This window comes from Rhinatrema bivittatum, chromosome 1 (assembly GCF_901001135.1).
Source record: "Rhinatrema bivittatum chromosome 1, aRhiBiv1.1, whole genome shotgun sequence".
Lineage (NCBI taxonomy): Eukaryota > Metazoa > Chordata > Amphibia > Gymnophiona > Rhinatrematidae > Rhinatrema > Rhinatrema bivittatum.
The window spans coordinates 661819675-661840772 of NC_042615.1; the positions used below are offsets into that span (position 1 = coordinate 661819675).

Here is a 21098-nt window from a genome sequence, read left to right on the forward strand (position 1 = left end):
AGGCCCGTAGGCCACACACACACCGTAAGCAGAGCAAGGCAGGTCAGAAGGCCCGTAGGCCACACATACACAGAGAAGGCCCGTAGGCCACACACACACCGTAAGCAGAGCAAGGCAGGTCAGAAGGCCCATAGGCCACACATACACAGAAGGCCCGTAGGCCACACACCGTAAGCAGAGCAAGGCAGGTCAGAAGGCCTGTAGGCCACACAAGGCAAGGCAAGGAAAAGGCCCGAAGGCCGCGCAGGGCAAGGCAAGGAAAGGCCCGAAGGCCGCGCAGGGCAAGGCAAGGAAAGGCCCGAAGGCCGCGCAGGGCTAGAGCAGGGAGCCCAGGAGAGCTCGATGCCGAAGCACCGAGGCAACTGTCAGGCAGGGTTATAAGGACACACCCAGAGCACAGAGTGGACAGAGGAGATGGACTGGGCCTGTCCGGAAAGCCAGCACTAGAGGGACCCCTTGTGGTGAGGCGGTTGCACTGCAGCCAAAACTGTAACACTTCCAAGCGAAAGCATATCCGTCATGGTGCATCAAACGTGCCTACACCAGAGCCAAATTTACTCATCGCGAATGGCTGTTTCTATCACGTCTGCCTGAATCTACAGAAACACTTACTTGGGTGCTTCCATTCACGTCCATGACGTACAAAGTGAAACAAATTATTTCTCAAAATTGGCAGATCCTCCAACTACATAAAGAATTTCAAGAGACACCGAGATTTGCATTCTCTCGAGGAGCCAATTTACAGGACCAATTAGTCCACTCCGACTCCTCTCTGTCTTATCGGCCATGTATTTATAGGATCGTCTGCACAGTGTGTCCCATTATGATATCCACTTCGGTTCTTTATTTCTCCAGGCATAATTTTACATTTCTTTTGAGAAATATTATGGACTGTCACTCCACCGGTGTCATTTATATCATCCAATGCCTTTGTAATTTATGGTACATTGGGAAAACGAAATGGGCTCTTAAAACCCGTTTGATTGAACATCGTTCCTGCATTAGCACCGGCTGCCTAACAGCTCCTCTAGCTGCTCACTGCATTGAATACGCTCATACCTTTGATGATTTAAAAGTTTGCGTCTTACAACAATTTCACCAACACTGGCGTGGAGGAGATTTTGACACTTTGTTGCTTAAAGCCGAGCAACGATGGATACATTGTCTGGGAACTGTTGATCCTGACAGTCTCAATACCGCCTGGAATTGAGTATCTTTCTGTAAATATCCATGATTCATTTGGCTGTCTCCATAGCAACTTGACACTAGACGTCTTGATGTCATCACGCTGAAAAACCGTGGGCTATTTAACTCTGCAACCAGTTTATGGCAGTCTCTGTCCCTCACCACTTGAATTCTTTTGAGACTTGCCGTCCATATGAAAAGGTTGCCAAAGCCGAAGCAATAAGCTAAGTAGTTTCACTTCTCTATATGATATACTAAGTCTTCTTTTACATTGTGCATTTTCAGAATTTTCATCTGTCATTGTGACTCCTGAAGAAGCAACCTTGCGTTGCAAAACACCGGCTGCTGTCGGGTCTCTTTGATAATTTGTTTATATGGGCACAGACGGACTTTATTATTTTTCAAAAAAATACCAATATCTTTTCAAAAGCATTTATTTTGAAGCATATCAATATGCCTTTTCAAAACTGCAAACGATTAGAAGACCGGACGGCTCTGCCTATGGCACTGCACGTTGTCAGGCTTGCTGATGCAGTTTTTCTTATAAAAACAATAATGTTTCTTCAACAACACTTATGGTGATAGCCTTTGATCAAATAATTTTTTAGTACTGAGTCCTTTTGTTGTTTTGTTTTTGAAGATAATATCAGGTACATATGAATAGGCATTGGGGATAACATTCAAAGAACTCGGTGCAGCCTCATATAAACACAAATATGGCCACGTGGAGATATACTACAGTATTATCTAACCTGTGCGTATCAGGTATGGGCAGATTATAAAAAATACATGTCTACCTCCTAATATATGCTTGTATGTTTCCTTATGCGCAAGTATCTTCAATGCATTGAAAACGTAGTTTTCTTAAAAACATCCATCTGTATATCTTACTTGCAAAAAAAATTATGACTTACTCGCATAAAACCCTGTTTATGCCCAGAAGTCAGTATATTTTAAAAACCTGAGCGCGGAATTGAAATCACCAGTTTGCCAAAACCTCCACTATTTTTACCCAGTCCTTCTCCAGGTCATTGAGAACTTCCTAGTTCTTTTCCCTGAACTCCCCCCTCCCCCCCAATTTACCCAGGCCTCCAACCCAACCCATAGTAAACAATAGATGAGTCCGATATCAATTACGCAAGATAATTAGCAGGTGTAAAATTATACAAATAAGCTGCCAAATGTGCATCTGCAAGTCTCATAGAATAGCAAATTACACGCGTACTTCTTGGCCCCACCCTAGAATGTTTTTAGACTGCCCCTTGTTTTTGCATGTAAATGCAAGACCGAAAATATATGCATACTTTGATATTTATAGTGTGTACCCAAGAACAAGCTACTTACGTGCATATATGCTAATTTTACACATAAATATTTTGAAAATTCACCCCATAATGCACAGCAGCAATAAAAGATCAAATCATATAAGAGTAGGGGTAAAATACAATAGTAATATAAAATTCAATCAATTTTCCAAAAATGGGGGAGAGGTGAGGGCAGAATATCAAAAGATATATTTAACAGGCAAGCGAACAGGGAGGTGGCATATACAGGCAATGCACAATGTTAATAGGAAACATGAGCTAGATTAAGATTGCGAGACTGTAGCATGATGAGTCAGGTGATCTAATTTGAGAAAGGTAGAACAAAAAGGCTTCAGCTATGGGCCAAAAGCTTCTACAAACAGGCAGTTTTTAGGGTTTTTTCCTGAAAGTTAGATCAGATGTTAGTCTGATGTCTAAAGGTAAACAGTTTCAGAGAGTGAGGACAGATCCAGCAAAGGTTTTCTTTCTTGTGCTAGAACGCGCCATTTCCTTGTGGGCAGGCACTACCAGAAAGGGATGTATATTCGTTTAAAACAAAAATGCAAAATGCAACAAATAAGGCTAATTTGTTTCATTTGGAGGGCCCTGAGCCGAATTGCGAACATCAAAATAGCACCGTCCGCTGAGGTGAATGCGCCTAGAGTTAATTCCGCCACAACCCCAATGGATGCCTTCATTATGATTTGGATAGAAGAAAGAAGACGCATGGAGCCCCCAGGCCTGGGCCTGACTCTGGACAAAGGCCCAAGCATTGAGACCGGGTCTCCTGGCCGAGGCCATGGCATTGGGCTTGGGTCCGGGCCTAGGACCCAGTGTTGGAAGTCGGACTCCGGGTCCGATCACGGCGTCAGGCTTGGGTCCTGGCCACGGTCTAGGCTGAGGCCCTGGCGTTGCATCCTGCACGCTGGGTCAGGTCACGATACTGGGCCTGGGTCCAGGTCGAGGCCCTTATGTCGGGACCTGGCCTCCAGGTCAGGTCGTGGCATTGGGCCCTGGCTAGTCCAAGGCCTCAGTGTCGGGATCCAGCCTCCAGATTGGTTCTCAGTGTCCAGCTTGGATCCGGGCCCCAGCCTAGACTGAGACCCTGGCATCAGGAATTGGCCTCCATGTCAGGTCATGGTATCGGGTCTGGGTCCAGGCCTAGGCCCCAGTGTCAGGATCTTGCCTCCAGGTTGGGTCACAGCATCAGGCCTGGGCCCTGTTCATGGCCAGGCCAAGGTCCCAGCATGGGGACCCGGCTTCTGGGTCAGGTTGTGGTGTTGGGCCAGGGTCCTAGCTGAGGCTCCAGCATCGGGTCTGGATCCAGGTCGAGGCCCTATGTCAGGACCCAGCCTCTACATCTGGTCGCGGTGTCAGGCCTTGGCGGCTTCTGGGTTGGGTTGTGGTATTGGGCCTGCATCCAGTCGAGGTTCAAGCATTGGGACATGGCCTCTAAGTTGGACTGCACCATCAAGCCTGGATCTGGGCTCTGGCCTAGTCCGGGGTCTCAACTCAGACTCAGGCCTGACACTACGACCTGACCCAGAAGCCAGGTCGCAATGCCAGGGCCTTGGCCTAGGCTGTGGCCAGGGCCCAACCCAATCCAGAATCCAGCTCCCAACACTGGGGCCTAGGCCCAGACCCAGGCCTGATGCCGGTCTTGGCCAGGATACCGGGTCCTGACGCCTGGGTCCAGATTCAGGCCCAGGCCTCAGAGCCCAGGCCTGGGGGGGACTCCTCTTCACGCATCTTCTTCTTTCTTCACTCCAAAGCACAATGACAGCATCCGTTGGGGTCATGGCAGAGTTAATTAACTCTGGCGCATTCACCCCAGCTGATGGTGCCATTTTAATATATACAATGGTACAGCTAGACCTAGGACCAAATCATTTGTTTAAAATTAAATGAATTAATAAGATTTATTTCTTTCGGGGGGCCTCCCGATTCAGTTCGGAGCCCCCCAAATGAAATGAATTAGCCTTATTCTTCGCGTCTTCCACTTTTGTTTTAAACGAATATACATCCCTACCTGGTAGTGCCTTCCCTCAAGAAAATGGAGCGCTCCAGCACAAGAAAGAAAACCTTTGCTGGATCTGTCTCCACTGTCTGAAACTTTACCTCTGGACATCAGACTAACATCTGATCTCCTAACTTTCAGGAAGAAAACCCCTAAAAACCTGGTTGTTTGTAGAAGCTTTTGGCCCCCAGCTGCCCGATCTGCTGTGGCCTTGGCCTATATAAGTCCAAGGCTTCAGCCTAGTCCAAGCCGGGGATCCCCACTAGACCAGTTAATTGGGGGCTGGTGGGGGGGAATCCTGACCCTGGCATTTTTCAGGGAGGGTAGGAGGGAGGGTTCGTTTTCAATTCTGGCCATTTTCTTTTGTAATTGCCTGATTCTTTTTTTTCACACGAATGAAACAAATCAAGCAATCCATGAACCAAAACTCATGGGAAAAAAACCTCCCGAAAACGATCCGAAAAAATGGAAATGAATTTTTCTCCCTGCATATACCTATTACCAGGTGAGAGGAGGCAGCATGCACAGAGGGCAACAGGGAGAATAATGTGAGAATCAGTTGAATAGGTAGAGTAGTGCCAGGCCGCTTAGTGCCTTAAAAAACAAGACCAGAAATTCTAAGGTGGTGCGATAAGAGATTGGGAGCCAGTGTAGAGAACGCCAAAGATCTATGGTACTGTAAAAGGAAGAATATTAGGCAGACTAGATGGGCCTCATAGTTCTTATCTGCCATAATAGTTCATTTCACAAAAGTGAAAGAGAAGAAAACAAGGAGAAAAGTTGAAGAAGTGACATAGACCCATAAAACAGTGAAAACAAAACAAGGAAATAGAAAAGTAAAAAAAAAAAAGATACATACGGTATATTAGCAGAAAGAGGTAGGAAAATCAGAAAAATAATGGGCATACAATCCAGAAAAGAGAAACAAGCAAACCAAAATGTAAGAGTGAGAAACCACAAGAAAAAGAAAATGTAGTAAAGGAAGAAGTAAAAAGGGAACTCATATGCAAGAAAGAGATTGTGAGAATACAGAGCCTCAGAGAGATGACAGAAGAGAGAAATAGTGCAGAAGAAAAAAGAAAATGCAGTAGAGAGAAAACTTATGTTACGATAAAGAAAAACAAAGGACCTCCACCAGATTTACATACATCAGTGTGGCAGGTAAAGGTTTACCTCCAAAATGGTAATGTTGATAGCAGCAGCCGTTTCACCTTTCTGTAATAGCAGTGATCCAAACACAGCTACAAAATCAACCCCTGGCTCCGCCAGGTGCCCCTCTGTCTGATTCCCAAGCCCGAGCCGTCCAGGAACCGTGGTATATGTGACGTTGATAATTCCTAGATCATTTTCCGTAAACAAAGGAAATTATAATCACTTTGGTTCTTTACCTGCAGTATAAAGTACATGGTTAGACTCTCCCACAAATACCTGGGCTGCCTTTCCTCTGGCTGTCTACATGTAAAAATATACTAGTTTGAAAGAAAATAATTAAGCTGCAGTTACACTGTACTTATTACATCAGGAACAAAATTAAAACCAAGATTTTAGTAGTGATCAACATAATGTATGCTAAAACAAACCAATGCTTAAGAAGACCAGTGTCTATAAAGACCACTGCCATCTTGGAAAACATTTTTAGAACAGAACTGGTGTTTATAAGTCTTTGTTTTTATACACAAACTCACAGGCTGAATTTTTTTTTTCTTTTGATTCTGTGTGCCAGAAACCCATGAACCTTTTCTGGTTAGATACCATTTATCACAATTCAATCCCCTTTTACAGCAAACAGGCTGGGAGAGAACAAATGTATTTGTTCAAAGGTGGTTTTTACAGCAGGATTTAAGAATAATAGTACAAAGCTTCCTCTGGACAACACTAATTCAAGTCAAGGTTCGTTATATAAGAAGATGTTTGCAGACTGTACAGTCTGTTCCTAGGATTTTGGTTCAGCATAGTAAAATTAGGGCATTTAAGGTAAAACGACTAAATATTACACTCAAGTCCATTGGTTTTGGAGATTGTGTCTGAAAGCATATTTGGAGTACCTGCTCAATACCTCAGGCTCAGTATAGAATAACAAATGTGACCAATTTCTAATTTAAACAGGATAGGTTCATATTTGTGAAATATAAGAAAATGTTTCCTCTCATAAGAAAATTGCTTTTAGATCTCATTGGTCTACCTTGGAAAGAGACCCCATAGCACCCTCATGTACCTTAAGGGGGACGTTTTCAAATTATCCACATTAAGACAAAGAGTGTGCATACTTATGGCCAATGGGCTTTGCACTGATTCTGCCACGGATACAAAATACAGACGGTCACTTGCAGCTGCATTTTGTGTGCAGGTCAAATTTTGCTAGAAAAGTAAGGTGAAAATGCCATCTACATGTATATTTTTCCTCCCCAGCCTAAACACGTCTCCGGCAACATCTCTCAGTGTTTGACAAATGCACATACTTTTTGCTGCATTGAGCTGGGCAATTTTTCAGACAGCTTTTTACACAAGTAAAATGGATTTTACTTATGGAAACTCCTTTGTAAATGGGCTTCTAAATGGAAATCTCTTGAGAGCTACAACTATGAGGAAATATATATATTTCATATTTTATAGCATCTGACACCTTTTCAGAGGGTAATTTTAAGCCGTCTGCACATGACTAAAGTCGTTAGCCTGATTTGTCAAAGTGGACTTATGTATCCACTTTGAAAATTTGCAAGTGTCAACAGTACACAGTGTGTGCGCACATACATGCAGGAAGTTACACTTGGCTCCTGAGCAGATGTCACTTTCTACATGTATATTTACTTTGATGGTTTCAAAAATGAATGCGTGTAACTACTTTTCCCACTCCAACTCAGCCCCTTTTGAAGGCCTACTGCTAGTGCAGAAAAAAATATGCATATAACGAGTTACATATGCACTTTTCCCTGAAAACCTCCCACCTCCAAACATTTTTTATTTATCTGCATAAACTTTTTTAAAATTACCCCCTAAAGAGCCAGCAAACAACAAATAAGATGGTGTACTGGGTATGAGCTTCTAAGACCACAAAGATCTCTTCTTCAGAAGCATAACTATGCTGAAAAGGGGACATTTTCATATCCACTTCACAATCCCCATTCTAGGTGAAGGGACTTCTTAGATTCCCCACTAATTAAAGTGTCCAAATTTGGTATGACGTATTTTCTAAAGTGTAGTCCATTTGTAAGAGCACCCTTTTCAAAGGATACAAGAATAAATTGGTCCTGCAATGTATGTACAGTCCCCTAGACAGGGGTGAGCAGGGGAAAACATTTTGTTTAGTTTTTCATTTCGTTTTCAGGGGGGAGGGTCCCACAAATTTCATAAGATCATAAGATTTGCCATAATGGGTCAGACCAAAGCCCAGTATCCTGTTTTCAACAGTGGCCAATTCAGGTTAAATGTTCTTGGCAGGATCCCAAGGGGTAGACAGCTTCCATGCTGCTTATGCCAGGGATAAGAAGTGGATTTTTACAACTCCATCTTAATAATGGTTTATGGACTTTTCCTCCAAGAACTTGTCCAACCTTTTTTAAATGCAGCTACACTAACAGTTTTTATCACATCCTCTGGCAATAAATTCCACAGCTTAATTATGCGTTGAGAAAAAAAATTTGAGTTTATTAGTTTTAAGTGTATCACCTAGTAACTTCATTGTGTGTCCCCTAGTCTTTATACTTTTTGAAAGAGTAAAAACGTAATTAACATTTAATGGTTATTTTGTTTCGTTGGTTTAAAAAAGGCAAATAAAAAAAAGGAAAAAAAACTAAGAAACAAGGCCTCCCAAGACCTCCTGTCCCCACCACTGATCTCTCATCCGGAAAATGCCTGGCCCTCACTTACCCAGTCTGGGAGTAATCCTCTGGTGAGACCTTGGCTCAGGTCTAGACCATGATAGGTTGCTGTGACCTTGGCCTAGACCTTAAGTAAGGCCCAGGCTTGGAGGTCAGGTCCTGACGCCAGAGCCTAGACTGGATGCTAGGGCCTTGGCCTCAGCCAAGGCTTAATCCCAACAATGGGTACCAACAAATGGCCTAGGCCAGAGCTTGGGCCCAATGTTGGCACCTGGTCTGGAGGCTGGGCCCCAATGCCTGGGCCTCCACCAAATCCAGACTCCATGCCCAGACCTGATGTCAGGGCCCATTCCAGAGGCTGAGTCCCTATGTCTCGGCCTTGGTACAGGCCCAGACCTGATGCTGGGGCCCAGTCCAAAGGCAGGAGCCCATGCCTCATAGGAGTCTTCTTTCTTCTTCTTTCTGTCTTCTTCTTATTCAAATGACACTGTCCACTGGGGTCACATCAGAGTAAATTAACTCTGGTGTATCCTCCTCACTGAAGGGAGTCATTTTGCTCTACAGCACTTCAATTAACTGCTGTGCAGCAAAATATCACCTTCTGCTGAGGAAGATGTGTGGGAGTTAATTTACTCCGGTGTGTTCCCAGCAGGAGCCATCATTTGAAGAAGAAAGTAGACATCTATTTGGCCTGCGCCTGACCCTGGGCCGAGGCCTAGAATGTCGAGTCTCAGTCTCCAGACTGGGCCCTGGCCTTGGCCTAGGCTGAAGCTCACGCATCAGGGCCTGGCCTCCTGGCCAAGCCCCAACATCATGTCAGAGCTTGGGATGAGGTCAAGGCATTGGGACCCGGCATCAGGCCTGTGCCCTGGCATTGGTACCTGGTCTCCAGGCCAGGCCTTGGCCTGGATGTGGCATCTGATTCAAACTGATTAGGAAAGTGGGGGTCAGGAAATTTTCTGACCCCAGCAAAACTTTTCAAGGGGCCTGTGCCTTTCCTTTGGTCTCAGCTGAGGCCCTGGCATCAGGTCTGGGTCTAAGCCAAGACCCCAGGGTTGCACTCTGGCATAGGCCATAGCCTCTGTGTCAGGCTGCGGCCTATACCTAGGTGATGTCTACGCCTTGGGCGTAAGCCGAGGCCAAGGTGCCAGCATTGTGCCCATGCTTTGGGTCTCAGCCTATTTCCTAGGCAAGGCTCCAGCCACGGGCCTAGGTATAGGCCCAACAGGAGATTTTTTTAATGAATGAAACAGAAAGGATTTGTTTAATTTAAGGGCCCACAAAAAAAACAAATTGGCCCTATTCTTTTTGTTTTGCAAATTTGGTTTATACAAATGCACATCCCTACTCCTAGAGTTTTCTAGAAGCGTCCTGTGATTTAATGGCGAGGAAAGATCACTCTTCCTCTCATTTTCTCTACAGTTTTGAAGCAGGGAGGCACACAGGCAACAGAGGCTGTTATGTGCAGGGGAATAGCTAAGTCAAGATCTATAGGCTCTATCCCTAGTTTTTTTAGAGTGTTAAGGAGAAGAAATTAAGTTTAAGCTTTCTAGTCATATATTTTCTCTTCTAAAGTCCTAAAGTTGTAGACATGAGAAGGACTGAGAGATTCCCGTGTTTAGATAAAACCGTATATACTTGTGTATAAGTCGAGAAATTTGTGCCAGAAAAAAGGCACAAAAAAAGCTGGTTCAACTTATACATGTGTATTGCTGGACCATCAGGGACCTTTGGTGAGTCATGAAGGATTGAACAGGAAGGGCAGCTATGAGGGGAGGGAGGGAGAGAGAGATTCTTTACAAGGCTCTCATATAAGCCAACTATTTATATCACTGTAGGAGGGTCAACTAGTAACTCAAGGTGAGATTTTGGTGGTGGTACTCTCACTCTAGCTTGATGCACACTCTACCTGGGTGCTATCAAGCTAGGGCAAGAGTACATTGTAGAAATCTCATCTTTGTGTACTTTCCTCATTCCAAATCACATCAAATCTTCACTGATGTGTACTGTGCTGTTCGCACATCTCACTGTGAATGTAAAAATGCCCCCCCCCCCCCCCAAACCCTAGACCACCCTCAAAATCTCACCTCAAGTTACTAGATGACCCCCTCCTATAGTGGTATAAATAGATGACTATTCTGTGTGCCAGCCCAGAGTCTCTCTCTCTCCCTCCCTCCCCCTCCCTGAAATAGGATTTGTGATATTTATCACAAATCCTGTTTCTGGCATAAGAACATAAGAAAATGCCATACTGGGTCAGACCAAGGGTCCATCAAGCCCAGCATCCTGTTTCCAACAGTGGCCAATCCAGGCCATAAGAACCTGGCAATTACCCAAAAACTGTCTATTCCATGTTACCATTGCTAATGGTAGTGGCTATTCTCTAAGTGAACTTAATAGCAGGTAATGGACTTCTCCTCCAAGAACTTATCCAATCCTTTTTTAAACACAGCTATACTAACTGCACTAACCACATCCTCTGGCAACAAATTCCAGAGTTTAATTGTGCGTTGAGTAAAAAAGAACTTTCTCCGATTAGTTTTAAATGTGCCCCATGCTAACTTCATGGAGTGCCCCCTAGTCTTTCTACTATCCGAAAGAGTAAATAACCGATTCACACTCTACCTGGGTGCTATCTGGGCATATCACACAGCTTAATGCCAGGAAAATTAGTGTAGTTATTTCTGGTGTTAAAACATGCATTATGCTATCACACGCAATGTTATTTTCATAAACCCTATCCAAACTCCTCCCCTTTGAATAACATTTAAAACTTTGCATATGCACCTCGCGATTTGATAAATAACGTAAGCGTAATGGCATTATTGTGGGCGTTAGGGCCCTAACACCCTAACGCATTTTGATGAATGATCTTGTTAGTGTTTAAACCCCAAGGGCCAAGAAGTGAATCTCCCCCTTTAGTAAATGACCTGTACCTGCTGCCATCGTTTACAATGATGACACAGGACGGGGGGTTACATAGGTATCCCCTACCCCAGAACATTGCCTAGATATAAAGGCTTCTTCTTGCAGCTTTGCAGTTACATCTGAAGAAGAGATCTGTGTGGTCTTGAAAGCTTACATAGACTTCATCTTTGTGTTGGTCCTTTAAAAAATGTCAAGTCTACAAAAGACTCCAGTTTTCTACAGGAGGGCTATGGCAACAAGCACTCTGCAAGTATATTTTTTTAAAACTTATGGAATATTTACAATTTCAATAAAACTGAATTTTAATAAATTTTTGCACTGATGAGACTTGGATATTTGCACTGATAAAACCAAAACAATTATTTTGCACTGGAGCAAATCTTTAAAAAAATTTTTAAAAAGCTTAAGAATTTACACTAATTTCTTCTGTTTCTACTACTATTTCTTGCTACACAAACGATGAGACCAGACATGCTAAAGATAAAGGGAGTTGTCACACTTTTGTATTTTTGGAAAACATATTTAGCAAATATTGAAGATAGGCAACTTCACTAAGTCCCAAATTAAATTGCAGCTCAGATGGACTTATCCCGGCTCAGATTTAAGTCCTGATAACTAAGCTGGTTGCAGCTCAGTTTGTACCAGTATTAGAATTTTTGCAGTCATCTTGGATCGGACAGGCTCAGTCCCGATCAAGATTTTAAGCAGTTTTGTTTAAATGTTAATGAAAACTGGCTTCCCTCAGGCTTGCCCTGATTTCCTGGTACAGAGAAGGCAGAAAGATTCCTGTGTCTTAGCTGCTCTCCCACCTCTCCTGTGTCTCTTATAAGCAGACAACCAATCTAAACCAAGCTGCCCATCTCCAGCACCGACCTGCATGGCCCACAATGTCTTAGAACTTTACGGTGCAAACCCTGCACAGACCTAAGGAACCAAACTCTCTGTTGATGAAGAGTTGAATGGTTTTATTTCCCTCCTGAGTGAAAACAATCCTGGAAGACGGTGCAAAGCTCAAAACCCCATACGGTTGGTCACTAGCTTCCACAGTCAGAGCAGCTTCGAAGCCTCGGCTGTCGAGCACAGCTGCTCCTGTCAAATAAAGTCCTGAAAAAAACAGGTCAAGAGCAAGATGATCTGTTAAAATTATATTTTAAAGGGTTTTACGAATAATTATTAGTTATAACAGAAACTTGAAATTTCCACATTCAGTGATTCTACATTCACTTCTATTTCAAGAAGGCTCCAAGTATGCTCAGTTGTGAACTGACTGAAATATTATATTTCTAGGAGTAAAAGACTGGGGGGCTACAGAGATACTATTGATTAAAAAATGTTGTAAAGTTAATAGAAAAAGACATGTGACATAGCCTGTAAATGCACACAATGATGCCAAATATTCAGCACATACTGGATTAGTATGAGCATGCCTTCAAGACAATTATCAACCACAAATTTCTGGATGGACCATAATTTGTTGGTTGATTGCTGCCTATAGATAGATAGTTAGATAAATAAATAGCTAGATAGCTAGATATATTCAAAGGATATTCCAACAACTGTAATCACATGATCTCCTGTTTACAGGAATTGCTGACAAATATACACAGCAAATGCTGCAGGAGTAGCCAAAGTTGCAAGAAGAGCAGAGCTACACATGTCCCCACCAACAGCAGTGCCAGTAGAGTGAAGCTCAAATACACCCCACCACCCTCACCCTCCATTCAGTCAGCAAAATAGAGGTTTAGATGATTTTTAGATTTAGAAACCTATGCTATAAAACCTGCGCTATAATAATGCTAGCACACACATGGCTAAAAATGTAACATGCATGCTGAAATGCCACTTAATGAGCTATGCACTAAATCTTAACATTTATACATTAAAAATTACCACAATAGCGTGAGTATGGATTTAGTGTGTGTGCTAACCCATAAAACTACAGCTTCTATGAACTTGTGGTGCCTGTAAGCCAAATAGCATGTACTTGATAAACCGAGTGCACACAATCCTCCTTTCCTTATGGCTCAGCCCCCTTGCTACAAACCTATATAAAACTATGCCTGGCACCATGGGGATGGTTGTCAGTGCTGAGGGCAAAAGGTGGAAAGCATTCAGAGCCTAGAAGGGGAGCTAAAAGAAGAGAAGAGACTTCTAGGAGAGGAAAAACCATGAAAAAAAAATACATGTTTCAGAGGTTTGCCAAAAAGGGGAAGGAGTGGCATCAGAAGATGCCTTGGCCAACCCCAGCACAACCATCCCACTGAAGACAGGGAGAAAAATGTTCCAGCCCTGAGTCAGGAGGACACCGGCATATGACCATTCTCTTTCTATGAGCACCCTGTAGTGTGGGACACAAATGTCAGGTTGACAGCTGTTCATGCTGAAGCCTGGGCATGCTTGCTGTTGTCTTTGGACAAATTAACCGCAACAATAATAACAGCAATGGCTATCACCATATTCCAGAAAAGCAATTTCAGGCATCTGATAACACCACCATGTGCCTCATCCCCCCCCCCCCCAAGTAATTCCACACACCCCCTCCACTCCATCCATGTCATGCATGAGCTGCCATCCCAGACATCCATAGGCCAAACTTGGAGATGCTAAAAGAGAAGCATCCAAATTGGGTAGGAAGAAGCAGCCTTATGAGCATTCCTCCTAGATCACTCTGAATGACTTCCGTGAGGGACTTTTCTCTCACCTGCTACTCCCCTTTTCTTGTAGACTATAGGAATCATCTAAGACCATGCAGGACAGATACAGTGAAATATCTGTGCACAATCAAGGTAATAGCTAAGACCTTAATGGCCCTTTATTTTCATTTGTGACAACATTGTGCCTTACATATTTAGACATGTTCAACAATGTTAGAAAATGCATTAGAAAAAGTGCTGCCATTTGTGAACCTTTTGCTTAGAAAATCATTTGCATTGTGTAAATAAATGCAGAATTATTTTTAAGGTGCTGGATTGTGTGCTGGTGTGTCTCCTCTGCCACATCCTTCTCTGTTGCTCTCTTTCATCTCTCCTCAGTCCTATATTCCACATCTCCTATAACTCCTATTGCAGCAGCCCCACCTGCTCCATCTGCAATCCCAATGCATCCTGTTAGCTGACGCTTTCAGAATATGAGCTAAAACATAAACACTAGAAAGGTGTTAAAAATGTAGAATTAGCAAGCACATGCTATATAGCAAGCAGAGGAGAGCATACCACATTAATTAGCATGGACCCACTAAAGCTTTATTCAGATATGATGTTTCTTCACTTACATGCCTGCACATGCTAATGTCTTTTCAGATAGGTTTAGTGTGCACACAAGCCATTAGTGCATAGTATGCTATTTTTAGCACATACTAAATGGCCTTACTGGGCTGAGTGAAATATATGTACAATAGGTTGTGTTTGGTGAGACTGTATGTAGTCATGCTTCCTAGTTCTATGATCGATCAGTGTAAATGATTAATATTTGCTAATATAGCTGAACCTCATAACAGTACCGGATGCATTTATGTTGTATGTTTGGTACAATAAGTAGTGGATATGCAGAAAATAGTTTGTATGGTTGGAGACAGCATTTGAAGTACAATTTGAGTTTGAGAGGTATGACAATGAGTGTGAAAAACAGAAAGGGGCAGATTTTCAAAGGAGTATGCGTGTAAGATACGCGCGTAACCCCCGAAAAGCTGCCCCTTCCACCCCCTGCGCACGCCGAGCCTATGTTGCATAGGCTGTGCGGCGCGCGCAAGCCCCGAGACGCGCGTAAGTCCCGGGGCTTTCCTGGGGGGGTGTCGGGGGCGTGTCGCGGCCGGTGCGTCATCGGGGGCGTTCCGGGGGCGAGGCCGCAGGTGTGGTTCTGGCCCAGGGGCGTTCCGGGGGCATGGACGCGGCCTCCGGACCAGCCCCCGGACCGGAACATAGCTGCTTCCCCCTGCCATATAGCCAGATAAGTTGCCATTTACCCAACTATGTGGTGACAGCGAACCCACATTTTACAATTTTTAAGCATTTTTAACTCCCTGTGCATTAGCAATTCATTAGCTTATTGCATCTGGAATTAAAAAAAAATTTTACCTGAATGTTAAAAATGTGCGCTGGAAACCAGCGCACAGCTTTTTTAACACTCAGATGATTGCATTGGTCCATTAATGTATTGCACCTGCTTCTTTTTAATGTAGGGACTGTTTGATGCGAGATCTGTAGGTGCAAATATTTGCTATGTATCGTTAGCGTAGACCATTCTAATGAAGTTCTGTATGTTGTTGCATTACCTTTTGTCTGGACATTGTATAGGACTAACTGATATTCCTCTTTTTCCTCAGGAATCTGGTCATCTAATAGGTGCACAGAAAATGTTGAATTCAAGAAACCCTGTTTGTTTTTAAATGATAAAAGCAAATTAGTGATCACTGTATTTGACACAATCCTAAATGTACTGCAATAGGGAGGGTAATTTCCAGGAGCTCACAAAGGACTAAAGTTTGCATGTACAAAGTAAAAAAAAAGACTTTAGCTTTAATTTTCAAAGTGGACTTATATGCATAAAGATATCAGGTAAATGGAACCTAGTGTGGCATATCTGCACACTTTTACATCTGCTGATTAGCACGTGTAAGTGTATGCAAGTAGACTAACATGCAAGCTTTTGAAAATTGAAATGCACATACATGTTATTCCTACCCCAACGCCTCTTCTGGAACATCTCTTTGCTGTGTGAGGAATCCTTTCTATACATACTTCTATGCACACAAACCCCCGGACAATTTTTACAAGCCATTTATACACATAAAAATATGTGTAAGTGCTTTTGAAAATTCAGTGCCAAATAAAAATATACGCATATATGCACTTAATCAGAATCCTCATTTTTATCTATTTAAAAAATATTAAATTTGAGCATCGTAGTTAGGAACAAAAACCTCAAGAGATTATATCTATGCTGGACAAGGGAGCGTGTTCACTTCTTCCTGTTTTGCCTGATCTCAGGTGTCCTGCTTCATAATATTTTATTAAAAATACAAAACTAAAGAACTTTGGCATGGAGTGCGTACTATTTGATCATTATCTGATCTGGAGAAAAAAATGCTTCAATAATTTGCTTCTTTTTTTCACTTAATTTGGCCAGCTGAGCAGTATAAATACAATAGCCTGAGGATGCCTTGAATAAGTACACCCATGGATCCCATATCATACTTACTGGAGCAATTTTCAGACTATCAGGACAAAGTCTACAAATATTTTTAATCTGCATTCTTTGTGCCAATTTTCAAATTTCAAACTTGCCGTGGGTTCAACATTTGCATCTGCTTTTTTCAGCAAGTACTTTATACATGGAAAATTACATGATTAGAATTGAAAATGCAATCTCCATGTTATTATTTCCTTCCTGATCTAAACACAATCCTGGGAATACTTCCTCTCAATATGACTAAAAATAACATAGTGGCACAGCAATGATGGCAGAAAAAGACCAAATGGTCCATCCAGCCTGCCCAGCAAGCTTCTTATGGTAGTAACTGCCACTCTGTGCAAGTTACCCCCATGTTTCTGTTAAGGGTAGTAACTACCACTTTACACCAGGCAGGTTACCCCAAGCCTGGTGTAAAGGGTAACATAGTAATTAGAAATGATGGCAGAAAAGAACCAGCAAGCTTCTTATGGTAGTATCTGCCACGCCGTGTAGGTCACCCCATGTTTCTCTTAAGGGTAGCAACTGCTGCTCCATGCAGTTATCCCCAAGCCTTATGATAACCCATAAAACGGTACTGCTAGCAACATTTTTACTGGATGATGAGCCTTTTTGAAAATTCAGACAGTGCTGCTTGATGTGCTTTGTTTATTATAGACTTGACCATAGAAGAAGTCCTGTGTTTCTTTCCCTTCTGTCTGCGCAACAGTTCCCCAGACTGTAAAAGTCATTGGTTACTGTCTGAATCCAATTCCCCTTTTCCCCTTGCCGTTGAAGCAGAGAGCAATGTTGGAGCTGCATCGATAGTATTAAAGCTTATTGGTTAAGGGTAGTAACAGCGGCATCAGCAAGTTACCTCCATGCTTAACAGCTCCCCAGAATGTAAAAGTCAGAGCCCAGTGTTGGCTGTCATCTGAATCCAATTCCCCTCTTCTCTCCCCCCACCCCCTCCGAAGTGGAGAGTGATGCTGCAAATGCGTCAAAAGCATGTATGCTAAATTGATTAAGGGTAGTAAACCCAATGTGTTAAAATCATGCAAGCTAAATGGTTAAGGGTTGTAATCCTTGTCTTCTGTTAGTGGTAGCATACTGGTTACCTCCCATGCACCCTTTTCTTAATTTCCAAATCTAGCCTTTAGTGATCCACAGTGTTTATTCCATACCTTTTTGAATTTGTTTACTCTTTTTGTCTTCACCACATCTTCCAGAAGGGCAATCTAGACATTCACCACCCTCTCAGTGAAGACATATTTTCTGACAGTGGTTCTAATATAGTAAATGGAGTTCATTTCAAGGAGCAGGGCATTACTAGTGGTGTGCCATAGGGATTGATGCTTGGACCGGTTCATTTCAACACCTTTGTAAGCAACATTGCAGAAGACTATCGGGAAAGGTTTTGACTTTTTATGGATAATACCAAAATCTGCAACAGGATAGACAACCAGGAGAACATGAAGAGGGATTCTAGTGAAGCTGAGGAATGGTCTTGATAAAATATGGAGGGTCATGCATTTGGGTGGCAAATACCGTAGGGAGTGGTACAGTATGTGGATGAAATTCTTCTAGGCGCCAAATGAGAGGAAACTGGGGTGATCTTACCTGATTATCTCCAGATGGCCAAACATGGATAAGGCAAAAGTAAAAGCCAGAAAGATGCATAGGGAGAAGAATGGTCAGCAGGAAAAAGGAAGTGATTTGCTGCTGTATAAATCCCTGATTAGACCTCATTTGAAATACTGTGTACAAGTCTGAAGACTGTACCTTCAAATGGATATAAACTGGATAGAATCTAAAATGGTCAGTTGTAAAGTGTATGGGGACAGACAAAGATCTAAACATGTATAGCCTAGAGGAAAGGCAGGAGAGGGAAGATATGATAGAGATGGTTAAATACCTCCAAGGTATGAGTGCACAGGAGATGGGCATCTTTCAGTGGAAATGAGACTCTGGAAGGAGGAGTCATGGGATAAGTACAAAATAGGGTATATTCCGGAGTATTCTAAGGAAATATTTCTTTACAGAAAGGGTGATGGATGCATGGGAAAGCCTCGCAGTGAAGGCAGTGGAAATAAGGGCAGTATATGAATTCATGGGATAAATTCAGAAGATCTCTGAGGAAGTGATAGGAATTAAAGAACTGAGCAGTTGGTGTGGATAAACCTGATAGATAGGATATATGGTCTTTTTCTGCCAACATGTTTCTATGTTACATGTACTGTTAAACAACGCATTAACTTTTAGCCACATAGAGGGAGAGAAATTTTCAGCCAGCCAATTAATGTGGGTAAGAGGCTTTTAGCCATTCCTGAGGAGTTTACAGGGTCTGGGGTATCTGGGGGGAGTGCAAGCTATTAAGCCAGGGGGGTTTGGAGGACTAGCTCTACACTGAGCAAAATGGTGGATGAACTAGTGAAACTGGTCTTGGCCTGGACGCATGTCTGTTATAAAATTCCCTAACTTGTGCAGCCAAAACCTGATTTGCGTGGTTGGATGTGCCTACTTGCAAAATTTGGAGCACATATATGGATCCAAGGTTATTTTCTACACATGTATGTGCATATGTTATAAAATTGCCAAGTCTCTGGGTGAGTCACTGTGCACCCGCATGCCCCTTTGAACGTTACCATCATAGTGTTATATAAATAACAATAAGCGCATACCTGAGCTATGCTACATTAGTGTACTAAATATTAATACTATTCTATATCCTAAAGAAAATAAGTGCATTTTGCACCAAGACTATCTGGAAGCTTTAGCAGAAAGCGCAATTTGCATATTTTTCAGATACCTCAGGAAAGAAGAGTACTCCGGTACTGTTTGCAAAATTTTGTTCCAGATGTTGCCCAATTATTCTCCAACTGACAGTCACGTTTCCAAGTCCAGGAGCAGTTCTTAAAACATGAAAATGTAATTTTTCACCTATAAAGAAGGTTTATTTTTTTAAGATTAGCATAAAGAAACTGAACCGTATTTTCTCAATGCTTGCCACTAGACAAAGCCAAAAAAGCGACAATAAACAACCCATGCTCAATATTAGGGAATCGGGATTACAACATGTTTTCTAAAGTCATAATATTTAAAAACACATGGAACTGAACTGGCATAATTCCATAAAGGTGATTCTTTTCTGCTCCTCCCCCTCCCCTGCAAAAACTCCAGTTATTATAGGTATCTGTCTAGTTTCATAGCTCAGCTTAAATAAACATAATAGATGGGACATCAAAATGCATGCTTAAAAACTGCAGATGGAAAAACAGCCAGAGAAATTAAATTCATATCCGTCAGTACATGCACAAACACGAAAACATTTAGGATCCGTGTACTAGCCGACAGGATATGAAATGCTGTATATACCAAGCATAAGAGAAATCTCCAAAACACAGCTCAAATGTATAGCTACTGCAACAGTATATTTACTGTAAATCCATGCAGAGAAATGGTTGCCATCACCTACAAGTTCCAATTTGAGATTAACTTACAGAATATCATCAGTGTTATTGACTTAGGATAAAAATATAAAATGGTCAGAAATCATTAATGATTGCCTACATTTTCCCTGGAGACTCAAATCCATTAGCAGGTTTCAATTTTAAATAAATATATATTTTAAAAACATTTGTTTCTCTTGGAAAGATTTTGAGATACAGTTCTCTGAAAATGTCATTATTCACAAACTAACATCTATTTTTAGAATTGCTTTACTATTTTCATGTAAAGTATCAAAATGACATTGTTCTGTTCCATGTATGCTAAATACATATGTAGATATACACAGGGCCAGATTTGCCACTGGCCTGCCTCTAAGCACAGAAGTGGAGTTGGGGTAGACCTCAGATTCTGTGGCATTGGGGCAAGAACTGATTCCCCTCCAATCATGAACTTCAATCAATGGAAGCCACCTCCTCTTTCCTCTGGGTGACATTTTCTCATCTCAGACCTCCTTCCTTAAAGGCACATGGCACCTTCCAACCACAAGGTGCCTACTCTGCCGAATGGGAAATCTGGTCCTGGATATACATATCTATTTATGGTTTTTCACACATAATAGATTAGGAAGGATTAGACCAGCCATATATATCCCATACAAATTATCAAACATATGTTGCATACCTAAAGATACACATAGGGCCGGATTCTCAAAAGGTTACGCGTGCCGGGCCTATTTTCAAAAGGCCAGGCGACGCGCGTAAAGCCCCGGGATGCGTGTAAGTCCCGGGGCTTTACTAAAGGGGTGGGCGGGGTCAGGGGCTCCAGGCACAGCGGCCATTTGCCACTGTGCTTGGGATCGCACGCCCAGAGGCAGGCGCAAAAGGTAAGTTAAAAATTTTGGGGGGGTTAGAGTAGGGCTAGGGGAAGGGAAGGTTAGGGGAAGGGGTGGGAAGGTCAGGTTAGGGGCAAGGGAACAGGGGAAGGCAACACGGCTCAGCACGCGCAAGATACATAACTGTGCACCCCCTTGCACGTGCCGACCCCCGATTTTATAACATGCACGTGCCTGCGTACATTGGGCATACATGTGCGTGCACCGGGTAGCGCGCACACATGTAGGCCACCCGCGCTTCTTTTAAAATCTACCCCACAATGAATATGTACAGCCTTTTAACAGCATTTTGCAAGTGTTGGTATTTAAGATGGAGAGTGTCTAAGGTATTATATTGA

At 42.7% G+C, this 21098-nt stretch overlaps 1 protein-coding gene across 1 annotated transcript in view; it reads right to left on the bottom strand.

The window, feature by feature from the left end:
• The window catches only part of ADGRV1 (adhesion G protein-coupled receptor V1), a 1128533-nt gene that overhangs the window by 839577 nt on the left and 267858 nt on the right, over window positions 1-21098 (bottom strand). The window contains exons 35-38 of the mRNA XM_029573357.1: window positions 19228-19358; window positions 15523-15622; window positions 12177-12356; window positions 5680-5843 (exon numbers count right to left, since the gene is read on the bottom strand). Of these exons, the coding sequence (XP_029429217.1) occupies window positions 5680-5843; window positions 12177-12356; window positions 15523-15622; window positions 19228-19358 (575 nt within the window). The remainder of the gene's footprint in view (window positions 1-5679; window positions 5844-12176; window positions 12357-15522; window positions 15623-19227; window positions 19359-21098) is intronic.